Consider the following 21,099-nt stretch of genomic DNA (forward strand, 5'->3'; position numbering starts at 1 on the left):
CTGCTCCAATCTGCCGTCTCTATTCATTACTCATTGTTGTTGCCTTTCAGATAATGCCACAGTGGAAAACCTGCGAGCCATTTGTCTGGATCACGCCAAACTTGGCGAAAACAGCCTTAGTCCCACATTGGATTCACGTTTCTTTGGACCATCACCATCTCAAGTGCTTTACTTGATCGAGGTTTGTTTGGTTCTCAATATGAAAATATTTTATGAAACTAGCCAAGCATAGACATATGGTTATGCATACCCAGAGTTGAGTATATCCCGTTACACAGTAACGTTACGTTGCAAATGTAGTGTTATAAAAAAACAATTATATGCCTTTTAAAATCACATTTTACGCAAGGTTGACGGAGGCGCCAGCACAATCACTTGCATTTTTGCCTTGAGAACAGCAATAGAATTTAAAATGCCCAAAAAAACATTTTTGATAATACATACAAGTGCAATACATCATTTTAATCTGTGAAGGGTGTACTTTGTTGTCTAATTTGTGTACACTCACAATATCATTAAAAGATTGTGCTTTCATAAAATAAAGAAAATATACAGGGTGCGCTTTTAGCTGTCTCTGTCTCCACAAACTACTTTCTGGAACGTGTCACTAAAATGAACAAACTCAGCGAACACTTCACACACAGACATGAGAAACAGATCTATGGAAAGTTTGAAAAAGTGTCAAATTTTAAATGAAGTAAGTCTTATCTAAAACAAATGTTCTCTGATAAAGTAATCCATATGAATCCAACACGAGGTCAAGTTTTTCCCATCTGAACTCATTATCTGTAATGTGATCACGCCCACGTACAGTGCTGTGTTCATACTGTAATCATCCACGTGAGACGAGCGAGCCTGTAAACGCCCACATCACCTCTGTATACAAAGAAGCTAGATACATTTTTAGCAATCAAATATGCACTGTATGTTCATCAATACTGTTTTCAAATTGTAATCGGAACCATTTTAAATGTAAGTTTTTTTCTGTTTTTAATGCTCACACAGTTAAGCCAGCATACATATTTGTAATCTGTTACTTTTTTGATTAACTTATCCAACACTGTGCTTACTAAACAAAAGCAGCATAATTTTAGGATTATGTACTTTTTTTTTCTGAATTTATTTATATTTTGAATCGGCTTTTTTTTTTTTTTTACTGATTGAAAACATTCCAATGATTAGAAATACAGATAATTGGTGTATTGTGTGTGTGTATGTATGTTTATGTATATTTAGCTTCATTTTTATTTTAGTTTAGGAGTTTTTCGTTTTTTCATGTTTTTGTCATCTTATATTTATACTTTTAATTTGCAAAAACGGGTACAGTACATTTGTCCCAAAAGGCTTTTTTTTTGTCTGGCATCAGTTATTGCTATATACAATGTCTCTATGTGTCTCAGGTTGTGTACGCCTTGCTCATGCCTGCCAGTGGGACATTGGGTGAGGATGCTAGTGACTTCCAGTACAACTTCTTGAAGAGTGGTGGGCTGCCCCTCGTTTTGAGCATGCTGACCAGAAATAACTTTCTGCCAAATGCTGACATGGAGACCCGGCGGGGAGCTTATCTCAACGCACTAAAAATAGCCAAACTGCTGCTTACAGCTGTAGGCTTTGGCCATGTGAAGTCCGTGGCGGAGGCCTGCCAGCCTGTGGTGGAGGGGACTATCCCTGTATCGCCTGTAAGTTGCTCTTGCTTTAGCTCCTAACGGTTCCTTTCAAGGAAAAGTATAAGCACAATACCTTCATGAAATTTAAGAAAAGGACCAAAACTTAGACTCTCAGTTTATTTAATACATTTCCATATCATATTGGGACTTTAAAACTGAAGCTAAGGCATAAAAGAGAGACTTGACGTCTCAGGGAGTAAAAGTGAACCTGCGTTCACTTGTGTGCTTGGCTTAGTACCGCATCTCATAAAAGTAAACTTGGCACAGCCTTAGTATTTTAATTAGGACCAATTATGGGGTAATGGGAAAGTAAGGATTTCTTACTGCAAAAACACAATTCTGTTTGAAACGCTGCAAGTGTCTTTTTGGTTTTTTTCTTTTTTTCCATTTTTAACTGAGTGGATTTTATAGGTTTAGCACTGGTTGTTAAACCAGAGTGTTACGTTTATAACTTTGAAACTGCATTAGTGTATCTAACTCACTTAACAGTTCACATTGTGATAAACTTCATGTGTATTCACTACTGTTCAAAATTTGGGGCTTAGTAAATCTTTTTTAAAGGAATTGATACTTTTATTTAGCTGGACTGCATTAAATTGATTAAAAATGAAGACCTTATGTTACAAAAGATTATCCTGGTGAAATAAACTGCAAGAGAGAGACTGAAAGTGATATGGAGACCTAGCATGAATCTGCACTTTTCTAATTTATTCATAGATCAACCAGACCACACATGACCAGGCTCTAGTGCTACAGAACGCCTTGCAGAATATCCCCAACCCCTCCGCCGAGTGCATGCTGCGGAACGTGGCCATCCGCCTCGCCCAACAGATCTCAGATGAGGTATGTTATAAAACACCACGCTGTCATCGCCTACAGAAACAGGTTTGTTTGCATTGTTCGAATAAATGTCCTCAGCTGCTTTGAATAAAAATATCTGAAATGTATATTATGATCAAAAGTGTTTTGTTGAAACCTCTTTTTTGCTTTGTGTGTAATGGAGTTGTACAAAGGAAATAACTGAGGAAACACCTCATGTTTCAGGGTCAGTTTTCTTAGTTTGTCTTTCTCTTACTGTACCCAGAACTTCTTCCAGGCCTCCAAGTACATCCCAGATATCTGTGTCATTCGAGCAGTTCAGAAGATAGTCTGGGCTTCTGGCTGTGGCTCTGTTCAGCACGTCTTCAGTTCTAATGAGGAGATCAGCAAGATCTACGAGAAGGTGGTGTATTGGGAAAAAAATAAAATCCCTATGTGTGATTCATTAGAATCAGATTTAGTATTATCAGACTCAGTATTTATGCCTATAATGTGTGATCTCCTGCAGACAAATGCTGGCAATGAGCCGGATGCAGAAGATGAGCAGGTGTGCTGTGAAGCTCTGGAGGTCATGACCCTGTGTTTCGCCCTTATGCCCACTGCACTAGATGCACTTAGCAAAGAAAAGGCCTGGCAGACCTTCATTATAGATCTGCTGCTGCACTGCCAAAACAAGTGAGTTGTCTAAAAATAGAGTACAGATATCCCTTTTATGCTGTTGCTTTTGAACTTTGTATATTTTTATATAAAGTTATACCAGACTTTCAGAAATGTTTTTTATTGTTTCTAAAAATTAATATTTAATTGTATATTTAATTTATTGTTAAAATGGTGTATACATTTGTTTAAACATTTAAAATGGTGAAAAAAAAGAAATTACAATATGGTCCTAAAGTTTACCAGTGCTAATTGAGGGATTGAATGTTTGAACTTGAAATTAATTCAGTGCGTACTGTTTGTTTCTAGGTCTGTTCGTCAAATGGCTCAAGAACAGTTCTTCCTCATGGCCACCCGATGTTGTATGGGCCATAGGCCTCTTCTCTTCTTCATCACCCTCCTCTTCACAGTTTTAGGTGTAAGTGTCTTGTATATTTCTATGTGACACAGCTGGGCTTTTTTTCTTTTTCTTTTTTAATTCAGAACATCTCATTATTTGTAGTCATATTTGTCCTGTCCTTTTGTGTTCCAGAGCACTGCAAAAGAGCGGGCAAAGCATGCTGCTGATTACTTCACTCTTCTTAGGCACTTACTCAACTATGCATATAACAGCAACATTAATCTTCCTAATGCAGAAGTTCTTTTAAACAATGAGATTGACTGGTTAAAGCGCATACGGGTATGTTCATTTACCTAAACTTATTTTTGGAATTAAAATGGTGTAAACTTAAGTGTGTGACACTTTTTTTTATTTTAATTTTTTTTGCCCAGGATGAAGTGAAGAGGACCGGAGAGCCTGGGGTTGAGGAGACCATTTTGGAAGGTCACATTGGTGTCACAAAAGAGCTACTAGCTTTCCAGACCCCAGAGAAGAAGTTCTACATTGGCTGTGAAAAAGGAGGTGCTAGTCTTATCAAGGTAAACTCATTGGCCAATTTTGCTTAATTACAACAGCAAAAAACATTTTTTCTGCATTGCCATATCAGACTAATTGATCTTCCTTTGTTTTCCATGCACCATATAGGAGTTAATGGATGACTTCCTGTTCCCAGCGTCTAATGTGTACCTTCAATATATGAAGAGTGGAGAATTCCCCACTGAGCAGGCCATACCTGTGTGTTGCACCCCAGCCACAATCAATGCCGGCTTTGAACTCCTGGTGGCATTAGCTGTCGGATGTGTGCGAAATCTCAAGCAGATTGTGGACACACTAACTGATATGTACTATTTAGGTGTGTGTGCTAATGTTAGAAGTGTTGCAGATACGGATTCCTAGAAACCGTCTACTCAATCCCATTAGTTTTTATGATATATATATATATATATACATATAATTCCGTAATTTACTTTTTTTTTTTTTTTTAAACAGTTTTTTGTATGTACCTTTTAGGTTGTGAACCACTTACAGAATGGGAATATTTGCCGCCAGTTGGCCCAAGGCCCACTAAGGGGTTTGTGGGTCTGAAAAATGCAGGTGCGACTTGCTACATGAACTCAGTGATCCAGCAGCTCTACATGATTCCTCCCATCAGGAATGGTATCCTGGCCATTGAAGGCACGGGCAGTGATGTGGAAGATGATATGTCTGGAGACGAGAAGCAAGATAATGAGGTACTGCCTAACATGGTTTATTTCCCGCAGTCTCAGACGGTGTTGTGTTCAAGAGAATTTTACCCTATATGTGAATGTTTCAAATAAGCTTGGATTATAAAGCAAAACAAATATATCTAGAGGAGGTCAGGGTATGATCCTCTTAAATTGAGCAGTGTGAACGCAAAGTGCTCAAAGTTTACATAATTAGTTTAATTCGGGGTATTCCATAGTTTTTCCATTAGGTTTCAATTCAATTTCAACAAACCGTGTGAAGGCAATTTACTCACTTTTTGGTCCATATAAGATGTTGAATATTGAAAGTCAGGGCCACAAATAGATTTTCCAAAAGGCTTTGACTTTATTGAATAAACATGAGCACTGCATGTTTCAAAATTGAAACCCGATGCAGGTGTTTTTATATCACTGTATTTCTGAAGAAAACCGACTGTCTTCAGAAAATTTTGGATGTAATTTCTTCTTGCATGTAATGTCTGATAAAGCCGAGCGGCAACCTCCCGCTCTCGTGAAGCCAACAAGGAAGTGACTAAAACTGCAATTCATTGACTGACCGCTTGAGGCTGGCTGCAAAAGGGAGTCAATCCCATAGACTCCCCATGTTAATATGCCCAACTTTACAGCAGAAAAAAACATGTTTACAGCCTGGTGCAAAAAATGAGTTTGGTCTATATATAGCTAATTTTACCCTTCATGACATGGGGGGGGGGGGGGGGGGGGGCTCTCTCGCCTTGGGCACCAAATAACCTAGAGCCGGCCCTGAGTGACAGCCCTAATCAATAGTAGTGTTGGGTGATATGGTAATTTTTCAAATCGTCATATCGTCAGCCCGTGAGATCGACGATACACGATATTATCTTGCATGGGTGAAGCAAGAGAGAGAATCTTTGTTCTTGTCATAGCAGAACTATTTGGTGTTTTAAACTGTGCAAGTGCGCGAGAGAGAGCCTATGGAATCACCAATAATCGAAAAAATATACTTTAAAACATACTGATAAACTAACTTTAAATATAAAAATACTGTATTTAAAACAGCTAGTTAATACATAGTCAGACGCAACTGTCATATTGTGCATCCTGTGACAAATTTACCGCATCTGCGCACGGAAGTTATCAGTCTAATTGTTCTGCAAAATCAGTCAAAGGTGCAAAATCAATAGTAGATTTCATTTAAAGTCCAGCAGTTTAACACTATATTTAACGCATTTAGTTTATGCCCAATATTAAAATATTTAAAACAGGTTGAGTTCAAATATTTGGAGTAAAGTTGAATTGAACTGATGCATCAGTCAGCGCTCCCGACCGCACACCTCATGACGAGCTCGACGCACCGCCACAGAAACAAGAATGAGATGCATTCTAACATAACTGTGGCATTAAACTCCGTTAGTGAGGGCTCTTTAAAATATTACACACATAAACTGTTCAGATTACTTGTTAAAGTGCAATGAAATTCCTTATATATGCAGACAATGTACGTCTGTTTCTGGATGGAATTTTGCATGCATCACATTATATTGCGGAGTGCATGAAAATAATGAGGCAGAGCAAACTTATCATCCATAGTGGTTCTCTTGTAGTCCTTTTACGTCATCACCACACAGTGTGCGTTATAAATTAAGTGATTAGTCTTTAAGAGAAGGACTAAGAACCATCTATGGATAAGTTTGATCTGCCGTCTTGTTATTATTTTATCTTTACTTTAACTCTTTCTTGGCGTTAAAAATAAATCTCATGTTTGAGAAGAGTGCGTTGTCGTGTACCAGCCATGAAATGTGTGGGACACCAGCTCCTCGTTTTCTATAACTTTCACTTCATGGATTTAACGATTTTATCCGAGTCAAAGCGGACCACTTCAGCGACTACAGGCTCTATTTCTCCTGCGCTCGCACGCCCGGTGTGTGTGAAATGCGGTGCTGAAGTGAAATAGCTGGGCAGTTTGATAGCCGAATTATAATAAGCCGGCAAATAAAAATAATAGTAATTATTATAATCTAATACATTAATAGGAAAATGAGCCTAATATTGTCTTGATTATCGACAGAGAAATCTGCTTATGTCGATACATGATACTATCGTCTAACGGCCATCCCTAATCAATAGTTATTGCAATAGTGTTCATCGTCTGTTTCATTACCACTTTAATTGATTTTTCCATACATTTCTGCCATATGTACATACACTGACAGTCACCACTGGTAAGCGACTTCTAAATATTGTAGAAACTTAATTTTCTGTAAAGTTGCTTTGGAAAGATTAGTATTATGCGCTATACAAATAAACTTGAACTGAATTGTGTTCTTAATGACAGCTTTCCTAACAAAATGTCCTATTCCTAAATTAAAAATATCGCCTTGCTAACAGTATCGCAATGTATCGCCACATATCGTATCACAACCCCTGTATCGTGATGTGTATCATATCGCCAGATTTTTGCAAATACACAGCCCTAGTTAGTATCATTTAAATTTAAATTATGTTGTACATGCCTGATGATGACTGTCATCCTTTCTCAGTACCAAGTGACTGACAAATTTAGCTATCTCTGGAGTGTATATGCCATGTTGGTACTTCCTGGAGCTGAGGGCATTTTAAAAAAAGTTTAATTTTAAACTTTAATTTTGCAGAGTAATGTGGATCCACGGGATGAGGTGTTTGGCTATCAGCACCAGTTTGAAGACAAACCTCTCAGTAAGACGGAAGACAGGAAGGAATACAACATTGGGGTTCTCCGGCAGTTGCAGGTCATTTTTGGACACTTGGCTGCCTCCAGGTTGCAATATTACGTGCCTAGGGGATTCTGGAAGCAATTTCGGTGAATTCGTCTTCTCTATTTTATGTAATCCTCCTTTCTTTTAAGACTACCGAGCAAGGCGTAATTCTCTAAACTTTATTCTTTCTGCAGGTTGTGGGGTGAACCAGTCAATCTAAGGGAACAGCATGATGCCCTGGAGTTCTTTAACTCACTGGTAGACAGTTTAGATGAGGCTTTGAAAGCTTTGGGTCACCCTGCCATGCTGAGCAAAGTACTGGGTGGCTCTTTTGCTGACCAGAAAATATGTCAGGGCTGTCCTCACAGGTACATTGGAAAGCTAATATTGTTGTTGTTGTTGTTGTTTTTTGCTTGTGTTCAAGAGTAACAAGCTCCATATTGTCTTTTTCAGATATGAATGTGAGGAATCATTTACGACGTTGAATGTAGATATCAGAAACCATCAAAATCTAATTGATTCTATGGAGCAGTATGTGAAAGGGGACTTGCTCGAGGGTGCAAATGCCTATCATTGTGAAAAATGCAACAAGAAGGTGTGTTTTATTTACCTTTAGGATGTATTTTGTTGTTAATTAAGAGAACACTATTAAGCTCAAGCTGGTGTGTCTACATGACAGGTGGACACAGTGAAGCGTTTACTCATTAAGAAGTTTCCTCCGGTGTTGGCCATCCAGCTGAAACGCTTTGATTATGACTGGGAACGAGAGTGTGCCATCAAGTTCAATGATTACTTTGAGTTCCCACGGGAGTTAGACATGGAGCCCTATACAGTAGCTGGAGTAGCTAAACTGGAGGGGTCTGATGTGCACCCAGACAACCAGGTATTACACTTACTTTGGTGTTAAATTGGTCTAATTCATATAAATGTCATATTTTTATATCTGAAATTTTGAAACTATCCTTAGCAGCAGGTGATTCAGCAGAATGAGCCGTCGGAGCCGGAACCACCCTGCAGCTCTCGCTATCGTTTGGTGGGAGTTCTGGTCCACTCAGGCCAGGCTAGTGGAGGTCATTATTACTCCTACATCATTCAGAGGAACGGCAGTGGTTGCGAGGGAGAAAGGAACCGTTGGTACAAGTTTGACGATGGTGACGTCACTGAATGCAAGATGGACGATGACGAGGAGATGAAGAACCAGTGCTTTGGTGGAGAATACATGGGCGAGGTCTTCGACCACATGATGAAACGCATGTCCTACAGGCGACAGAAGCGCTGGTGGAACGCATACATTCTCTTTTATGAGCGAATGGACACATTAGACAAGGATAGTGAGCTAGTTAAATACATCACTGAGCTGACAGTGACCAGCAAACCTCACCAGGTGAAGATGCCCTCTGCTATTGAACGCAGCGTGCGCAAACAAAATGTGCAGTTTATGCACAACCGTATGCAGTACAGCCTGGAGTACTTCCAGTTTATCAGGAAATTGCTGACATGTAACAGTGTCTACTTGAACTCACCACCAGGTAAATCCAGTCATTGACCTTGCTCTGTTCTCCTCCATCGTAGATGGGATTAGGGCTGCAATGTGATTCATTTTAAATCATTTCATTAATCTTTTTCTTTGATAAATGTATAAAAAAAACAGAATTTTACTTTCTTTTATCTTGAGGAAAAAGTTTCTCCACGTCTTAATATTCACCTGATATTTAAAATTAATTGTATTAATACCTTAAGATTAAATGAAAATATCAATTTATATTTGGTTATTTCAAAAAATTTGAGCAATGTAGTTAGTTATATTCACGTCAAAGGTTTGGGGTCGGTTGTTGTTCACCACCAAGCGTGCGTTTATCTGATTCTATTTAAGGAATATTGTAAAATATTACAATTTAAAGACTTTTCTATGTTAACATTTTTTTTAATTATAATTTAATTTCTGTAATGTCACAGCTGATATTTCAACAGCCATTTCTCCAGTCCTTTAGATCCTTCAGAAAACATTCTTTAAGCTTCATCAGTGTTGCTGTTGATGTCTAACTGTGTGTGTTTGGGAAATGGATTTCCTTTTTCCTCATTACACACCAGGCTCCTGTTGTTGCTGTTGCTGTTGCAAAATCTATTCTAGGAGATGGAGAAAACTTTTGTAGCATTAACACTTATTTTACAATTATTTGTGGCTTTTAGGTCAAGACCACCTTTTGCCTGAAGCAGAAGAAATGGCTATGATTAGTATACAGCTCTCTGCTAGATTTCTCTTTAGCACTGGGTTCCACACAAAAAAAATCGTCCGTGGCCCTGCTAGTGATTGGTAAGCATGTGATTTGTTTTTCAGGCACATGTTTGCCTTCAACAGTTAGTTGATCCTTGTTTATCAATGTTTCTTTTATTTCAGGTATGATGCTTTGTGCATCTTGCTGCGACACAGTAAGAATGTGCGTTACTGGTTTGCACAAAACGTCCTCTTTGCATATCCAAACCGCTTCTCTGAGTACCTGCTTGAGTGTCCCAGTGCAGAGGTTCGAGGGGCCTTCTCCAAACTCATTGTATTTATTGCACATTTCTCCCTGCAAGATGGACCCTGCCCTTCACCGATTGCCTCACCTGGACCTTCAAGTCAGGTACGTCTCTTCAATCTAGCCTTCCCTCATTCATGGGAAATCGTGGAATCTCTGAAATTTGGAACTCCATAGGTTGTTGTACTTTTTACATTATTTGTCCTTTTGTCTCAGAGCTGTGATAATTTGAGTTTGAGTGAGCACTTGTTCCGTGCCATACTCAATCTGCTGAGAAGGGAAGTGTCTGAGCATGGCCGTCACCTGCAGCAGTACTTCAGCCTTTTCGTCATGTATGCCAACCTTGGTAAGAACCACTCGACACTCTTAAGGTCTGCATCTGTACAGGCTTGCATGCATTAGTTCTGTCCTGTCTCACTCCATTTCTTTCTCTCAGGCTTGGCAGAGAAGACGCAGCTGTTGAAGCTTGGGGTACCAGCTACCTTCATGCTTGTGGCTTTGGATGAGGGCCCCGGTCCTCCTATTAAGTACCAGTATGCTGAGCTTGGAAAGCTCTATACTGTCGTCTCACAGCTGGTTCGCTGCTGTGATGTGACATCACGTATGCAGTCCTCAATCAATGGTGAGCGTTTTTATACCTTACTGCTAAATGTGCGTATTCTGATGGTCTGTAGGATTTCGCATGTAGTTTTGGTCCACATTGCCCAATGAAGATGCTCATCCTTGCTCAGGACTTCCTGAATGACACAAAGCCATCTCCAGGCATCTGCCAGGTTGGCATTGCTTGGAGCTGAGGGCATTTACAGAAACAAGATGCACTTTCTCTCTCTCTTTTTTTAATTTTAAATTTTTATTTTTTTTAAGCCAAATACAACCTTCAATTACGAAGTGTTTCAACATAATCCATTATGCTTTACATTTGATCTTTTGATACTAATGTTTTGTATGCAAAAGAACATTTTCTTCCACTTTTTTCCCAGTCCACAAGCAAGGATATGAGCTGACATTTCCACGTTCACATTTTTTTTAGGAAACCCTCCCCTGCCAAACCCATATGGTGACCCCAACATCACTGCACCCATCATGCCTCTGCAGCAGGTGGTGGTGGACATCCTTTTTGTACGTACCAGTTATGTGAAGAAGATTATTGAGGACTGCAGTAACTCAGAGGACACTATCAAATTGCTGAGATTCTGCTGCTGGGAAAACCCTCAGTTTTCCTCCACTGTGCTGAGTGAACTACTGTGGCAGGTGAGAAGGATTACCAGCATTTGTCTTTCAAAACCTTTTCAGTTTAAGTAATATTTGTGAATATTGCAGTTACATTTTGTAATAATGCACAATTTATTTGGGCATTCAGTATTTTTCTGCTATCTCCCTTTCTTGCAAATTGTGAGAATGAGAAGTTAGAAAACTATTTTAATAGCATCCGATTTAATCTGGAGTAGTATAATGCTATTAGAGTTTGAAAGGTCTGTGAATCAGTGCAAACGGTCTGTTCATGAATTCAGAACTCTTAAGTTTACCTACATGGCCGATGTTAAATATATAAAATATTACATTTTTGCTGTATCATCTAGCCATGTTTCTAAGTATTTATTTTATCTGATTGTCTAAAGATGGTTCTGAATGTTGGTGTTTTTTTTTGTAGGTGGCATATTCATACACGTATGAGTTAAGGCCTTACCTGGACTTGCTCCTTCAGATCTTGTTTATTGAGGACTCATGGCAGACTCACAGGTCAGTCTATCTTTTCACTTCATATTTAGTAAATGCCTTTTATGGAAAAAACCCTGGAACAACCCGAAACACTTAAGAGCACAATTGTAATTGAGTACTGCAATTTAGTTCCTGGAGTGAAGTCCTTAATCTTTAGGGTTCTTGACCTCTCTTTTAAGATTAATTATATTCCCGATTGCATAATGTCCTGGTGTGCTCTCTTTTTTTATGGTTTGTTAGGATTCACAATGTGCTGAAGGGAATCCCTGATGACCGTGATGGGCTTTTTGACACCATTCAGCGCTCCAAAAATCACTACCAAAAGAGAGCTTATCAGTGTATCAAATGCATGGTGGCTCTGTTCAGCAACTGCTCAGTGGCCTATCAGATTCTCCAGGTGAGAATGTCAGCTTAAGAATGAAAGGCTTTGCATGCGAATGGGGTTGTTGTTGTTTTAATATACAAAAACATATTGATTTACGTTTTCCAGAGTAATGGCGATTTAAAGAGAAAGTGGACCTGGGCAGTGGAGTGGCTCGGTGACGAGCTGGAACGTAGACCATACACTGGCAATACCCAGTACACGTATAATAACTGGTCCCCTCCTGTCCAGAGCAATGAGACTTCTAATGGATACTTCCTGGAGCGCTCCCACAGTGCACGTATGACTCTAGCCAAGGCCTGTGAGCTGTGCCCAGAAGAGGTATGTGATGATATGCCACCCCTTATTGTCTGCAACAGTAGTGCCTGTATGTTTCGTTTAAAAAGTCTAATCCTGTATGTGTGCTTCTGCCCACTATTAAGTTATTTAAATGTTTGCATGGTTGCTATTTATAGAACCCCTTCAGTAAATACTGAACATGTTGGTTTAATGTTGAGAAACACTTTATTCAAAAATGTGCACTGAAATCTCACACCATGACTGTATGGTGGGCAGGCACACACATAAAACGTTTAACTTTTGGAAAGCGATTTTGAAGAATGTAGAAGTGTTTAGTATGCTTAATAGCCACGTTTATCTATAGATAGGGCTTTGAGTTTTCGACTTTTATTTCCAGATTTTCATGTTCATGACGCAAAGCAATTATAAATACTGTTGATATTTGCACAAATTTAAGTTTAATTAGATTTAAGCTTGATTTCATGCCATTTGTTTTTATTTATTTATATATTTCTATTAATTTGCAGGAACAAATCGCTTGCTTTAATCAATAGCAGATTTCCACAAATGTTAAATGTATTCAGCCATAGATGCATAATTTGTTGAAACAGTATGCAATATTAACTGCTGTTTCAAAATAGTGTCACTTAACGAAGCACGAGGTGGCATCTGAAGAGGACGCTGGCCGGAATCCGTCCTCGACACAGCAACTTTTGCCAGGGGAAGTGACAGGCCAACAACAGCACACCGTAAGACTTGTATAGCCCGGCCACACTGTTGCCATCTGCGTTACTTTTTGTTGGTGTTCACAGGGTGTGATGTAGGCAGAACCATCTTCCACCTCCCTTAAAACAACTCTAAATCAACTGTTATTTCGTCTTCATCTCAGTGTGTCCAAACTGTTTCTTTCTACGCAATTTTAAGTCTTAATGTGGTAACTAAGTGATCGAAAACTCTAAGCCTTGGCTATAGTGTACAGATGAGTCGGAGGTAATGTTGTGTCTTTTTTTTTTTTTTTTTGGAGTTTTTATTTTGGGAATGTGAATTGTTCTGGTCATCTGATCTGAAAACATTCTGCGCTTCTGAGAAGTGTTTGTTTGACTGCAAATTTGGAAGTGGTGTTAGTTTTATATTCCATCCGGATGATTAACTTTCTGAGGAGGAATTTGTAATTTGTTCAGGAGGATGTGTTTAGCATTATGGTCACGACACTGTCTAATCAATTCATCCATGGGCATTTTCCTGTCTGTCATCAGAAGCTTCCTTTTAGTTTGGAAAAGTTTGTCAAATTGAAGTATAGGAGTGTGTGTGTCCATTTATGGTGTTCCCTCATCCGTCTTAAAATCCCCCAAGTTATATACCTTGTTCGTCTAAATCAAGCCTATAAAGCCCTGAGCTTTCCTGTTGTGATGACTTTGTATGTTTAATGGGTTTTATAATGAAAGGGACTCTTTCTAGAGGATATTGTTCACACATCCATGGTTTAGATAGTATTACACGAACAGATTTATATTGTATGCAGATATATTGTGTATCTAGCACTAAACATTATTTTTGATGGTGGTTTTAGGAGCCTGATGAGCAGGAGGCCCTTGATGAGCAGGACACTTCTCCTCCAGAGGACACTGCTCTGTACCCTCACTCTCCAGGCACAAAGTTTCAACAGGTACTGAGCTTCAGTCACACAAGCCTCATGCTACTCAACCTCTCTTTAACCATATAATGTATTTGTGAATTAGAAGTACCATTCTGAAGAGTTTCATAAGCTTTCTTCACTGCAAAATAAGAAAAACAAAACCGCTAATAGGTGGCAGTAAATGTCTTTGTCATGACAATATTGTGTCTAAAATAGAACACCATATTAAGTTCTCATTGAATTGTTGTATAAAATCATCACATTTGCACTGGACCTATATGGGACAAAAACAGCACTTGTGTGATATGGTTCTCGTTGCTTGTGATATTGCTTAACTATATCATATGATAAAACTTAGAAAATCTCATATGGGGGCATTTCCCCCCAATCTCTTCCATTTTAGGGGCATATATAGTGGGTATAGAAAATAATCACCTCATTTAAAATAATGAAATTGTTACTTTGCAGCCTGAAATGAAGATGGACACAGTTTTTGTTTTATCCAGCTGTATTTACTCATTTCAACTTATAACATCCAAGTGAAAGATATAACACCAACATGTTAAAAAAAAAGGCCATCCTCTTGTGTCAGTATTTTGTTGAATCACCCTTTGGTTTAATTACCGCCTTTAGTGTGTTGGGATATGTCTCTGTCTTTACTAACTTTGTACATCTAGACTTTGCTATATTTGCCCACTCTTCTTTGCAGAACTGTTCAAGTTCACTTAGATTTGTTCAGTAAATGGTAAAACAGTTTGCACTACAATCCAGTGTGTTTGTATTTAAGCTTATGCATTTAAATTAACACGCAAGACACACTAGTTTGCAATATCAAGCAGTAAAATGAGCCGTTTGGTACAGCTAAAAATAGCTGGAAGCGTATGACACTGGAAGCCTTGCAAATTAAATTACAAATGCCCGCACCCGCTCTCACAAGAAAAATAAAGTGGATGGGTGTGTTTGACTTGAAGTGATGCTGCACAGACCAAAGTACAGCGAGAACAGACGTCTCTGCATGTTTATGAAATGTAAAATAATGTATGTTGGGTGGGTATGTTAATTACATTAATTTTAACATGTTATTTTGTTTTCCATTAATTATATTAACATGTTAAATTGACAGCCCTGATTTATGTAAAAAAAAAAACAGGTTTGATATTATTTAATGCGTCCTTGCCTAAAAAACAATCCTTAAAAAAACAAAAAAAAAACAATTATTTAATTGTTTATTTGGATGAGTATTTGTGTCCTATTTTACCAGTTTTTTGCTGAATAATTGCTTTCATGATTACTCCATTTGGGAGTATTTGCCCTGGGTTTTTTTTTTTTTTTTGGTTGTGTAAGTGAACAACTTTTTTTCCCCCTAACTTTAAATGCTCTGAATCGGTTACACAAGTCTGCTTTTAAATAAGTGCCAGTTGTTATATATTGGCATCTACAAATCAGAGTAAAGCATATGTGTTTTCTGGTTGTGATGTAATCATTTGATTTGTTGTTGTCTTTTAAGCAGAATAACCTCCCGCAAACGCAGCCGTACACTGGCCCCGCAGCACAGCACGTCAACAACCCTCAGCGTCCAGGCCCACGAGCACAAGAGAACTGGGAGCCCCCTGAGGAGGTGCCGCCCAGTCAGACTAAAGACTAACAACATGTTGTCACACTGTCCTCCATCGGAGTTCTCCAGAAGAGATACTCGAATCCAGAGCAAGGCCAGGCCCCACCATGCTGATCTACTCCACAGCCCGTGTAACCAGAACATTAAGCTTCCCTCAGTTTCTAACCCTGGAGTGGAGAGTCTCTTCACCGTCTGCTCGACAGTATTAACTGTCAAATGTGTAACTTGCAGTGGACAGTGTATATTGTTTGTAATAATAAAATGGGCCTGTCGCACTTGTCTCATGACAGAGGTGTACATACTATGTTAATGTTTTGACTGTTCAAAAGCAACAGCGTGTGTGATTGCTGTTGGGAGACTGCAGATTTATCAAAATGGAAAAACCACAAAAAAAGATGCAAATACAACGGTGAAAGACAAAAAAAAATCCCTGTTTTACCCTATGCTCAGTAGTAAGGTTTGGGCCTTTTGGGTCATTCTGCTTTTGATCATACATTATATTCATGTCGAAGTTTAACTGGCTATGGCACCTCGTGAGCAAGAGTTAGCCATAGTTTGTAAACGATGGGATGGTTTGGTGATGATCTTGATGTTTAGTTGATGTGAATGGGGTGATGCAACTTTATTCTGGAAATTCCTATTGCCTTTTTTTCTTTTTCTGGTAATAATTCAATAATTCGAAAGCTCCAACTGACACGCTGTGACATTTTAGCATGGCTTCACATCAAACTAGTATAGCCGAAGGGCAATTCTGCAGTTTCTTTCTCCACAGCGATTCAGAAGAGCCCTCTTTTTGGTCTCCTACTACATATGCTCTTCTAGATTTGATGTTTTTGAAGAAATGTAAGAAGTGGCTTTACAATTGCACACATTTCCTCTGATAAATATTTGGCTGTCGCGGTTTTTTTTTTTTTGATGAGATAAATGCTTCGGTTTTGATGATAGGAATTTTAGAAAGAGAAAAGAGATGCAGCAGTTCATGCCAGGATGTCTGGAACATTAGTGGACAATGCGTTTTGCTTATTTGTCTTGACCTATGTGTCAGACAAATGACCTCCTGGCTTCATGATCCCGGTTCACATTAGTGTACTTGAAGCTCTGTTTGGGGATTCTTCATTTAAGGAGAGCGAACGTAAAAGCAGGGTTGTACCATAAAGTAACTGCTGGTTAGTCATGTTGCAACTTCAGTTAAAAGTCTCTTGGATTAAAGGAGTAAACATCAGTAGATACTGTATGTATTTAATTGGTAACTTGAATGCTTTTTTTTCTCTTTTGAATTTTGTTGGACAGATACCAAATACTCCTGCAAGTGAAAATATTCAGCCCATCATATATTTAAATATTTTGCTGTTTTATTTTATAGAATTTATTTTGTTGTATTTCACTAAAAGGAAAACTAGGATTTGATTTAAGAGGAACATTTTTGTCCTTGTGTTATTTTTAAAGATTATTGACTGTACAGAGTTCTTCGCCCTGTTTTTTGCCGACTTTTGTTTTGGCCATGATGTGACGTTGAATTCTGAAGCCAGTCACAATGTTGACTTTAACTTTGTGAGGTTTTTGTGCACAGAACTATTAGAGAAAAGCATTGCGCCCTTCAAGAATAAAGAAATCTGGAAAATGTCTGTCTGTTGTGAAGATACTGTAGAGTGCAAAGCTCTAGCCACAAAAATGAAAAAAATAATAATAATAATTGCACCCATGTGTGTGGGTGTGTCAGGTATTAAGATTTTAAAATGCTTTATAATAATCCATAGGATTTTGCTGAAATAAGGTAACACTTGAATTTCAGGTCGTGAAGTAAATGGGAGAATTTCTATGAAATGGCTATATGCTTATATATGCTTCTTTTTTTTTTTTTTTTTTTAAACCAGTTTAGACTGCTATTCCAAAACAATCCACTAAGTTTTTTTTTTTTAGTCTCTGTTCAGAGAAGAGACTCTTCAACTTCAGTCTATTAAACCCATCTGGTCAAGGCAAAGCAAATACTTCAACAGATTCCTGTGAACACATGATTGTTCTTCCTGATGGATAGGTTGAATAGTTCACCTGCCATTCTTAACCAGCCTGTCATCTACGAGACCAGTGGGCGATTCTGTCATTTTCTAAACCCTAGATTTAATTAACGTTCCAACATATTTTTGTCACTCATGATTACAAGTGAGAATGATTTTAAAATATTTAGAATTGTTTTTATAAAAAAATATTTCTAGTTGATCTGAATACAACAACAATAATTAGATATTTATAACATTCATTACATATTTTAAATGACCTGTATACAACTATAAAGTTACAATATATTTAGGTCTTTCCTGACAGTAGGAATCTTTATTCATGGAACCCCTGGAGCTAATCAAAACAATCACACCTTCATATTAATTAACCATGTTGGAACTGTAGAAATTAAATAATCATCACTTCCACCTTAACAAGAAAAAGTCTCCCTTATAACAAGGGTTTAACGTGTAACAAAAGTAACAACTGCAATCCTATATGCCTTTCTAATATGATTTTTTTGTGTGTAATTTGACTGAACTAACATATTTGTGCTTGTGATGTTGGATAGTGTTAGTATAGAAACAGCAAAAGCTGATAAAGACGTCAAGAGGCAAATGAGTTCGTTTGGATGATTTTATTATGGATATAAAGGTTAGTTTTCCTTGTCCTGGACTGTCTTTGTTCCACGCAGTCTGCCAGTACGACGGGCAGCAATGAGACCGACCTTGCGTCCAGCGGGCGCATCCCTCCTGATTGTTGAGGGCTTGCCAATATGCTGATGGTTACCACCACCGAAGGGATGCTCAACAGGCTGGAGAAGCAAACACAACAGGTCAGATTTAAAACCAGCATTTAGGCAACTATTCAGAATCTGAAATAAAATGTAATCACAAAGAAAAGTTTGCTTACGTTCATAGCCACACCACGGACACGAGGCCAGCAGTTCCTCTTGGCCTTGTACTTGTGGTACGCACGTCCTGCCTTCAGGATGGGTTTGTCAATACGACCACCACCAGCAACAACACCTTTAATAAGACAACAGACTTCAGTTCACAATTACCCCTTAAGCATTTGCTACAGCACAGACTCCCAACCTTTTGTCAGTCAAGCCTCTTTGATTTATAGTACATATTTTAAAAATATAACCATCGTTTAAAATTTTTAATCTGTAGTTTTTTGTGACTATTAACTCAAGTTACAAACTCATTTGAGTTTGAGAAACACTGCACTATGAAATACATACTCAAAACTACAAATTCCCAAGGTCACACAACATACATCAATGGAGAGATTCAGTGGTAAGCACCACAAAGAAAAATGTTCTGTTATGACATAAGGAAAAACAAACGCCCAAAGATTTTACAAAGTTAAAATCAATCAGAAAGCTAATGTATAACCATGCAATGCAAGAAAACTCAACAGGTTATTGACCAAAACCTCTTGGTATTAACAAAAACCATGTTTGCTTACCAACAACAGCTCTGTTTGCAGAAGAGATTACTTTTTTGGATCCAGATGGAAGCTTGACTCTGGATTTCTTGGTGTCTGGGTTATGGGAGATGACTGTGGCATAGTTTCCGGATGCACGAGCGAGTTTGCCTCTATCTCCGGGCTTCTCCTCCAGACAGCAGACAATGGTGCCCTCAGGCATAGTGCCAACGGGGAGCACATTGCCAATATTCAGCTGGGCTGTAACAGTCCAATCACTTTAATCAGCATGTGCACTTAAGACTGGATGTTTGTTTGACCAGTTCTCAACATGAAATGCATTACCTTTCTTGCCACAGTAGATGAACTGGCCAGTGTGGATGCCTTCAGCTGCAATGAACAGTTCGGTCCTCTTCTTGAAGCGGTAAGGGTCACGAAACATCACCTTAGCCAAAGGAGCTCCTCGGCCAGGGTCGTGAATTATGTCCTAGAGAAAAAAAAAGCAGGATTTTTTTTTTTTGCAATTTCCCACTTTAGATGACAATTGAGCATTCCAAGACGCCATTTAATCCACACTTTACCTTCACAATCCCTTTGATGTAGCCATGGCGTTCAGCAAAGTCAATGTGACGGAGTTTAGCAGCACCTTTTCTGTGCTTGACATGGGCTTTGAAGACGGAGCCCGCACCTTTTCTCTGTCCCCTGATCACACGTCCCATTGTGGCCTGTAGACACAAACCATTACAAGTGTAATATTAACATAGAATCGTTATTTCATTCTGCATTACATCTCATATGATTACCATTTACATTTTAAAGGTTGCAATGAAAATGCATACGTTCATCCGTCAGTCTGTTTAACATCATAAATAGCCAGTAGTTAAAAGTAACCCACACTGACGAAACCCACAATTAAAACCAATGCATAATAATTCGTTGGCTTACAATTTATTAAACTCGTTTAATTGAAATGAGCTCCGCCGACTCTTTAGTTTCACCGGCGCTTGAGGCCACAACATGACCACGAATACACCATCGCATCAACTATAAATATCACATTCAGTTTCAACACTGACAGACCCGAAAGGGTAAAGATGTGTCCTTAAGTGATATGCTGACATTATGCGTCTTGTTGTGTATATGGATGGTGTATTTGAGCGGTGATTGTAATCAGATTGAGTAGAGCAATTGGAGATTGTTTCTCATACCTAAACTCCGTTGACGGAAAGAGGAAGTAAAAGGGAGCGTGCGGATTTTCTTCCGGAGAAATGGGCTGCGTAAGAGGGTGCTCAGGTACCCGGATGTGTGTTCAGTCAGCGTTGTGCCCCCTAGAGGCTGAGCTGGGAACCGTTTGAAGTTAAAGCAACGAGCGTCTTATCTTACAGGTAGAATAAAGAGACACCATGAGGAGGCAGCATCGGGTCAATCACTTGTGCTGCATTGGACAACAATGGATACAATTGTAGACGGCTCTCACACTCTCACTGGCTTGTTTAATTTGTCCACTAACAATTTCCAACGATGAATGTGCAACAGTCACAGAATCCTTAGGCCTATCAGTGTCATTTTCATCGCCTCTTTAATTTAATATCGTGTTTCATGGTATTTTGTGGTTGAAATTTCAGAGTCACCTTAATTCATTAAATCGTTTTATGTATCATAAATACACACAAGTAGTGTTCTATACATTTTACATAATTTGAAGAAAAAACCTGTTCAACCTGATATGTTTGCGAATTATATTTACATTTATCGATACAGAATCCATTTGAAATGTAGCAGTAATTAATGCATAATAATTTTATAATAAAAAAAACTGTTTCTACCATTTTACATAATTTGAAAATGACCTGATCACGAGTTATATCTACATTGATTCGTATATAAAATGCATTTGAAAAGCAGCAAAAATTACCGATAAACAAATGATGCATAAGTTAATAAAAATCCACTGGTACATAAAAAATGTCCGCCAGGAGTAGAAGAAACTTCCATAGAATTATTTATTATTTAGAACAAAGTATACAAAGTGAAAGTTTATCCAAGCTCAGAACTTAA

General features: G+C 38.4%; 2 protein-coding genes across 10 annotated transcripts in view; one reads left to right on the plus strand and one right to left on the minus strand.

Moving 5' to 3' along the window:
* Positions 1-17,237, plus strand: part of LOC132153037 (probable ubiquitin carboxyl-terminal hydrolase FAF-X) — a 35,376-nt gene extending 18,139 nt beyond the window's left edge. For 2 of the 8 annotated variants that reach the window (XM_059562154.1, XM_059562158.1), the window contains 26 exons: positions 51-181; positions 1,401-1,679; positions 2,385-2,510; positions 2,752-2,889; positions 2,995-3,161; positions 3,453-3,561; positions 3,676-3,822; positions 3,915-4,061; positions 4,168-4,375; positions 4,534-4,754; positions 7,379-7,566; positions 7,657-7,830; positions 7,916-8,057; positions 8,142-8,345; positions 8,430-8,991; positions 9,653-9,776; positions 9,861-10,086; positions 10,198-10,327; positions 10,418-10,603; positions 11,012-11,232; positions 11,633-11,721; positions 11,941-12,097; positions 12,191-12,403; positions 13,003-13,110; positions 13,932-14,027; positions 15,505-17,237. In XM_059562154.1, the coding sequence (XP_059418137.1) occupies positions 51-181; positions 1,401-1,679; positions 2,385-2,510; positions 2,752-2,889; positions 2,995-3,161; positions 3,453-3,561; positions 3,676-3,822; positions 3,915-4,061; positions 4,168-4,375; positions 4,534-4,754; positions 7,379-7,566; positions 7,657-7,830; positions 7,916-8,057; positions 8,142-8,345; positions 8,430-8,991; positions 9,653-9,776; positions 9,861-10,086; positions 10,198-10,327; positions 10,418-10,603; positions 11,012-11,232; positions 11,633-11,721; positions 11,941-12,097; positions 12,191-12,403; positions 13,003-13,110; positions 13,932-14,027; positions 15,505-15,642 (4,631 nt within the window). In that variant the 3' untranslated portion in view covers positions 15,643-17,237. Of the gene's footprint in view, positions 1-50; positions 182-1,400; positions 1,680-2,384; positions 2,511-2,751; positions 2,890-2,994; positions 3,162-3,452; positions 3,562-3,675; positions 3,823-3,914; positions 4,062-4,167; positions 4,376-4,533; positions 4,755-7,374; positions 7,567-7,656; positions 7,831-7,915; positions 8,058-8,141; positions 8,346-8,429; positions 8,992-9,652; positions 9,777-9,860; positions 10,087-10,197; positions 10,328-10,417; positions 10,604-11,011; positions 11,233-11,632; positions 11,722-11,940; positions 12,098-12,190; positions 12,404-13,002; positions 13,111-13,931; positions 14,028-15,504 lie in introns of all 8 variants that reach the window. The other 6 variants (XM_059562153.1, XM_059562157.1, XM_059562159.1 and 3 more) reach the window with 4 other exon arrangements.
* A 995-nt stretch (positions 17,238-18,232) lies between these two features.
* On the minus strand, positions 18,233-20,380 carry LOC132153038 (large ribosomal subunit protein uL2-like). Of its 2 annotated transcripts, none has more exons than XM_059562162.1 (6): positions 20,250-20,380; positions 19,623-19,766; positions 19,387-19,528; positions 19,084-19,302; positions 18,523-18,638; positions 18,233-18,424 (listed from the first exon to the last, which is right to left on the minus strand). In XM_059562162.1, the coding sequence occupies exons 2-6, from the start codon at positions 19,758-19,760 to the stop codon at positions 18,266-18,268; spliced, it is 774 nt and encodes a 257-aa protein (XP_059418145.1). In that variant the 5' UTR covers positions 19,761-19,766; positions 20,250-20,380; the 3' UTR covers positions 18,233-18,265. The 2 variants fall into 2 exon arrangements, with proteins under 2 accessions (XP_059418145.1, XP_059418144.1); XM_059562161.1 differs by lacking the exon at positions 20,250-20,380 and adding an exon at positions 20,040-20,075.
* Positions 20,381-21,099: the final 719 nt, after the last annotated feature.

Source organism: Carassius carassius, chromosome 11 (genome assembly GCF_963082965.1).
Source record: "Carassius carassius chromosome 11, fCarCar2.1, whole genome shotgun sequence".
Classification (NCBI taxonomy): domain Eukaryota; kingdom Metazoa; phylum Chordata; class Actinopteri; order Cypriniformes; family Cyprinidae; genus Carassius; species Carassius carassius.